Source organism: Lycium ferocissimum, chromosome 12 (genome assembly GCF_029784015.1).
Source record: "Lycium ferocissimum isolate CSIRO_LF1 chromosome 12, AGI_CSIRO_Lferr_CH_V1, whole genome shotgun sequence".
NCBI classification, from domain to species: Eukaryota; Viridiplantae; Streptophyta; class Magnoliopsida; order Solanales; family Solanaceae; genus Lycium; species Lycium ferocissimum.
Window position 1 is genome coordinate 2164862 of NC_081353.1, and position 6682 is coordinate 2171543.

The 6682-nt window shown below is 37.1% G+C and overlaps 1 protein-coding gene across 1 annotated transcript; it reads right to left on the minus strand.

Moving 5' to 3' along the window:
• Positions 1-462: 462 nt before the first annotated feature.
• Positions 463-6676, minus strand: LOC132039823 (nucleobase-ascorbate transporter 6-like). The gene is made up of 13 exons (XM_059430347.1): positions 6650-6676; positions 6384-6557; positions 6047-6147; positions 5662-5737; positions 5469-5528; positions 5178-5362; positions 3333-3429; positions 2929-3015; positions 1905-1963; positions 1725-1816; positions 1532-1609; positions 1282-1442; positions 463-1162 (listed from the first exon to the last, which is right to left on the minus strand). Exons 1-13 carry the CDS (start codon positions 6662-6664, stop codon positions 944-946), a joined length of 1404 nt encoding a protein of 467 aa, XP_059286330.1. The 5' UTR covers positions 6665-6676; the 3' UTR covers positions 463-943.
• Positions 6677-6682: the final 6 nt, after the last annotated feature.

The window sequence follows — 6682 nt, forward strand, 5'->3', positions numbered from 1 at the left end:
TCCCCATCAAGCTGGAATATATCATTATCTATATTCTAATATATCATTATCTATATTCTTTGTTATCTAATTTTTGAGCTAACATGTATAAGAGGGATTGCTCAGACTTCCAACCCGAAGGTTGTGGTTTTATCAATCGGGAGCAAATGCTGGGAGGGGTAAAAAAAAAAAAAATTCCATCTGCTTCAAAATATTTGTTTTACTTAAAATTCCATCTGCTTCAAAATATTTGTTTTACTTTCCTTTTTATGGTTTGTTTCAACAAGAATGTCTCTTTCATTTTTTGACAACTCTTTAATTTCAACTTTACACATAACATGTTTATGACCACAAGATTAAAGGGCATTTAATACATTCTAAATAAGTATCTTTAATTTAATACCACAAGATTCAAAAATCTTCTCTGCTTTTTTAAATTTCGTGACAAGTCAAAACTAGATAAACATTTTGAGACGGAGGGAGTAGCTAACATGATATATTTTCTGTATCCCTTTTTTCCAGTGCTTGTTCTTTTCCATTTCAAGTACTAGAGCAAGTGCAGCGTCAAGTTTTGGTACGCTTTAAGATGGATCCAAAACTTTGAAGTACATGATACAACCTAGAATAGAATACTGCTAACAAATTAACAATTCGAAGACGAAAATCGACAATAGAGTGGCTGGAGGAGGAAGTGGATGTGCTAGCTTGCTGGCTGGTTAGTTTGTGCAACGAGTAGAAAACACCAGACTTGCTATTATTGCTACTTAAATCCTCGACATATCCATCAATTTACAGCGGAAAAATAACAATAAACAAATTCACTAAGCATCTTCAAAATGGTCAGACTAGTTTTAAATACTTTCTTTTTTCCGCAAGTAACTGGGTACATATAAAAGAAAATATGTGTGAAAGGGACTCCTTCCGTGTTATGGTGTATGAACCCTTCTGTCTCCTCCATATGAATTCACACTGATGGGAAATACTTGTTGAGATTGAAGGGAAGGGAGTAGAATTCCTCACTTCTTGTGTCGCTCTTGAAGGATCGGAACTTGTTCCACCAGGGCTTGCCTCTGTCTTTCTTTGTCGAACTTTCCTTTTTGTGCATTGTGTTGTCCAGGAAATAAGCCAAGATGCCAGCAACAAAAGCTTCCGATGAGAAGGGCACGTTGACCATGTCGTTGAACTGAACAATAGCAAAGCATAATTAACTTTTTTCAGCGGACCTCTCAATACTTGAACGAAATCCAAAGGAAAAACCAAAATGTAAAGATATATTAATGAGCTAATGCTAATTTGCTATACCCATCGTCCATGTGTGTGAACAGGTCCATAACCAGCAATGACAGTGTATTCGTTGAAGTACTGTGGTACTGACAAACCCAGAAAGATAGAGAAGCCCAATATAAACTTGTTACGGAAACTATTAAGATTGCAGAACTGAAGGAAACTTAAGCCTCCAACCCCTGCAAAGAAAGAGAGCAAAGAAATCACCAACTCGAACCACACATTGGTAGTGATCATGACACGGGGCTTCCCTTGCATATTTACATACCTACGTAAGCAAAGAACAGGCAGTACAGAGCGCCTACAATGGGTGCGGGAATCGAAGCAAAGATGGCTCCAAATTTTCCTGAATGTGCAGTTAGATAAATTAACATGTGAAAGAGGAGCAGGGGAAGAGGGATCAAATATCAGCAGAAAAACAAGAAAATTTATTCAACAAAATAATTAGGCAGGACATTTACCAAGAATGGAAAAGAAAATCATAAACCCTGCTGATATCTGAACAACTCTTCGGCTGCCAACACGTGTTAGTGCTAAAAGACCGGCATTTTCACTGCATGTATACAAAAGGAAAGTTAATTCGTCTTAGATGACAAATTTCTTCATCTAATTGTGCTGAAGAAGATTTTGCCTGGACTTACACAGATACTGAAGATCCATTTCCAGTGCCGAACAAACCCGATATTAAAATGCCAATTCCCTGACATAACACAAAGATTTGGAAATTAACTACAACAAGAAGGCACGTTCTATGAATGATAATTAGGGAGCAAGTTGGCCAGAGATCGGAGTGACGAAGTGTGAGACCAATCACCCTTCTCATGAATCTAACGGAGAGTACTAAAATAGTTGTCTTTCCATATATGCCCCGCATTCGCCACAAACCCCGCCAAAACAAAACAGAAAAAGAAGAGAAAATATAAAAAGGTCCTTTCTCTTTCCATGATCCAGATCTAGTTGATTCCCACTCCTCCCATCCCTCTAGCAGCTTCACTTTTCCCAATACAGTAATTCAGAAGCTTGCATATGTTTGAGATCATGCCCATAAGTCGTCTAGACAGAAACACAAGAAATAGAGAGGGAAAGAAGGCATGTAATACCTAATTTCCAAATCTCATTCTGCAAGATAAACTAATACTCCCACCTAAATGGAGGGCAGTGAATGAAAGATAGTGAGTGAAGAGGAAGACAAAGTACTAGAAAATAATTTCCAAATCTCCTTCTGCAAGATAAACTAATACTCCCACCTAAATGGAGGGCAGTGAATGAAAGATAGAGTGTGAAGAGGAACAAAAAATATTAGAAACCACAGGAGGAAGCAAGGATTGGCAATTATCAGATGGACACATTCTACTCGTGCAATGCATGGAGACATAGGCTTGAGGTATTAGCGGAAGAGTCATGTGACAGACTTAGCTGAAGAAATCTGTAATACCAAGGGTGAAACTTCTGGTAGAAAAAGCTAATCTGGGAAGACTGAAACAATGTCACGACTCTCCATAGTTTTTTTTATCAAGACATCGTCAAAAAGTGTAAGTAAACGACTCTCCATATAAACCACCTATGCACTTGATTGTAAGTTCTGGTTCATCAAATTATTTGCATTTTCCCTCGTTGCCTAGAAAATGGTGGGACTGGGGAGGGGAGTTTTCAGGTGGGGTTTACCTGCCAACCTACACCACGGCTGAGTATGGATGGTGGCATGGGAGTGGCACTTGCATATCTTGCAACTGCAATAAAAGCACCAGTGGACTGAAAGCACAAGCACCAAAGAGATTAGCTTCAGCACTATATCGTGACAAGCATAATTAAGTAGCCATACAAGGAAAATTGTGGAATGAAATTAAAGAAACGATACAAGTCATAACATAGCAGGGGAAATAAGAAAGAGAGAGATAGCTATAGGTTCACAAGTAACCCATATAATCTAAACCAACAACCAGAGGGGTCCTGGTACCCTAATGTAAGCAGAGAGTACTACAAAACAAAGTAAAAGAACCAGCAAAAAGACCTAAAATATTTGTAAGATAGTAATTCACTGTGTATCCAAGTTCTGATGGGTGACAAACCTCTACAAGAGCAACAAATGTAGCCATCATCATAGCAAATGCTTCACCAGCATCAAATGAAGGTGCTCCCCATTGAAATGGATATGGAACTCTAATCCTGCAGATTTTCGGAATCAAAGAATGAGAAGAAAACCATTAAACATTCATATTTAAGGTGGAGTTTGGATATTCTGCGGATTAGTTATTTTAAAGACATTTTATGTTTGGACAAAGGTTGCTAAAATTGTGTTTCAAAAATAATGGTGTTCCGGGTTAGATGTTTATCAAAACCAAAAACTAAATTGCAACTCATTCATTTTGTTCAAATTTGAATTGAACCTTACACCCAGCAAATTATGTAAAACAGAGTATCATCTATTACATCGTTGAGTTAATAGATAGCAACAAAAAAAAAAAAGGAAAGACGAGAGAAAAATAACAATGAAAAAATGAAATAATATAAGATGAATGGAATTACTTAAAAAAATAAAGCAAGAGAAAAGGAAGGGGAAAACAGTACTACTTCTGACCCAATCCCAGACTGTTTGATGCAAGTCCATCTCAATACAAGTTTCACAACTTTCAAGAAATCACATTCATTATCAACTTTTAAAGTTTGTAGTGGTATTTTCTCTATTTTGTTTGAGTAAAAAACAAAAAAAAAACAAAAAAGAGAGAAAATACCAGAACAAACTTTAAAAGTTGATAATGAATGTGATTTCTTGAAAGTTGTGAAACTTGTATTGAGATGGACTTGCATCAAACAGTTTGGGATTGGGTTAGGAGGAGTACTCCTTTTCATCCATTACTTCAATATTTTCTTCCACTATTACTAATAAATTTATTAGTCAACTTAACAAATAAAACTTCTTGCATGATCAAATATCTTTATATAAAATGTAACAGGGCAGTATACCTTGTTTTAGAAAACGTAGTGGACAAAGGAGGCCAAAGTGAAAGAATTTTCTTTTAAAAATAGGAGGGTTCAGCAGGAAGACGAAGAACAAGCTAATCTTTTTTCTTTCTTGGGTTTTCTGGAAAACTGAAAACAATTTTCATTATCTTCAGTTTTTATAAGTTACGCTTTGGTCTGCGCGAAACCAAAATGGTTTTCCTTTCAAAATGTCACTCTTTATTATTATTATTATTATTATTTTTTGTTTCTAGTGAAGTATTTTGGAATTGTGTCCAACCCAACAGTCACCCAGTTACCTTGGAACTAAAAGCATCATTTTGACGCACTGATGGAGAAACCTAGTAGGAAGCTGAACGAACACAGAGACTTAAACAAACTACTAAACAAAGTGGAAAGCTTTGCTTTTACCAACATCATGTGCCATGCCGATGGCCCGTTAGTGGAAACTGGAAAGATGAAGTGGAGAAGAGAAGGAATTTCTTTTTGTGTGCGCAATAATATCAATCAATCAACTATTCCTAAATTCCAATTAGTTGGAATCGACTACATGAACTCTCTACAAGGTTAGGCCTTTTTTATGCTGAACATTAACCAACCAGAACCCCACTAATTTATCCAACCCTGGGACTGATTATGCTTCACCAACCACACCGAGGTGGAGTTTGGTCCAAAGATTATAAAAACAAAAATAATAGCTTTTACCATTTCCAAAGTGTAGACAACTTCAGAAAGAAACAAAGAATGCTGTCTTAAACATGAAAATCAGATTGGTGATTTTTAGACACCAATAGTCTATTTCACCTTTGTACATTTTTCACCACATTATGATATAGGTTATTTATGCTGTGTGCAAGAATTAATGGCAACTAATGTACTCCATTGTGCATAGAGGTTATGAAAGAAAAAGGCACAGGAATTTCCTGGAAAAATAATCAATGAAGATCACTTACCAGGGAGCAGCGCCAATAAGTCCAGCCCGATCAGTTCTGCAGCTTATCTGGGTCTTTTGTGGCTTCCCATTATAAGCCCCACCCACAGTAAGTATGTATGCATAAATCCATACAATTGATACCGTGAAAAGAACAGCAAAGCGATCAAAAATATGCTTCCCTGGGCGTATCAGATGGGCCAAATACTGCAGTAACCACCAAGTTAAGTTTGTAAGTTTCATATCTAATGATGCCTTTCCAGCATAAAATAATGTTCAAAAGGAAATTTTTATTTCCAATAAAGCATCCCACCTGTGAGAAGATGACCAAAAGGACCAACTGTGGCAACCCAACTTCAACACATTTGGCAACCTAAACAGAGAAGATGTTTTTTTTAACTTTAACAGCAAACTCTGGAACAAGTCCATGGAGACCCAAACAGAAAATATGTAATGTGCTATAGGATTGATACTTCAGAATCCGTGTAGCAAGGTTGTATACTTACCCCAGGAAAACCAAACTCATAAAGCCCAAAGCCAACAAGAGACACCAATGGAACAGCTGAAAGTGGGGTCAGAAACCTATGAATCCACAGAATAGAAAATGTTAATAAGAGCTAATTTCCACAGTGTCTATATGAAGCCTTTGCCATGAACATGCAGACAACAAACCACAAAAAATAATCTTTGGAACTTTTGCTTGATCCACTAGTATATAGGAACACTATGCAAAGTGCAGAAAATTAAGCCACTTCATCAAAATGATGGATGAAGGAGAAGGTATTACACGAGAAGTATGATTAAGGTGCATGAAGCACAATTTGAAGCATGAATTATGCTATATGTAATGAAAATTTTACAGAATGCATATACATTGTGACATTGACAAACCTTACAACATTGCGCCAGAGACCACTGAAACCCAGGACAATCTGAAGTGTTGAAGCAACAATAAGTGCACCTTGGGTGGCTCGCATTATCTTCTTGAACCTCTGATGCATCATAGGAAATGTTTACAATCAATAAGGACCGAATATCACTAAGATGCAACGGATGAGTCTCATAATGTCTATCTGTGTGTCTCCACATATCTCCACACCCATTAGAGAACTTAAAGGAATATACACCAATATGAATCATACAAAGAAAAAATAAGCAGTTTGTTTAACATTTGAGATTCGGTACGTATTCACATGTAAGACAAAATACAATGTTTGAAGAGACCAACCGAAACAGGGTCTGGGTCCTCCCATCGACCAGAAAGTATGATTGAAATTGTAGGTGCGACAAAGGTATAGGACCCTCCAATCACAGCAGGTAGCCTAGTCCCAAAGGAAGTCTGCAACAGGGTGTTCAGCCCAGAAACAAATAGCAATGTCTGAATAACTTTTGCTTTTTCCTCCTGCAAAACGACACGTAATATTTCATCTAACACTGCTTCAGGTCAAAAATCAACCATGGGTTACGTAGCTTAATTGTGTTGAGAGGCCTCACATTTCCACCTCCCATTTGGGGTACCAACGCCGT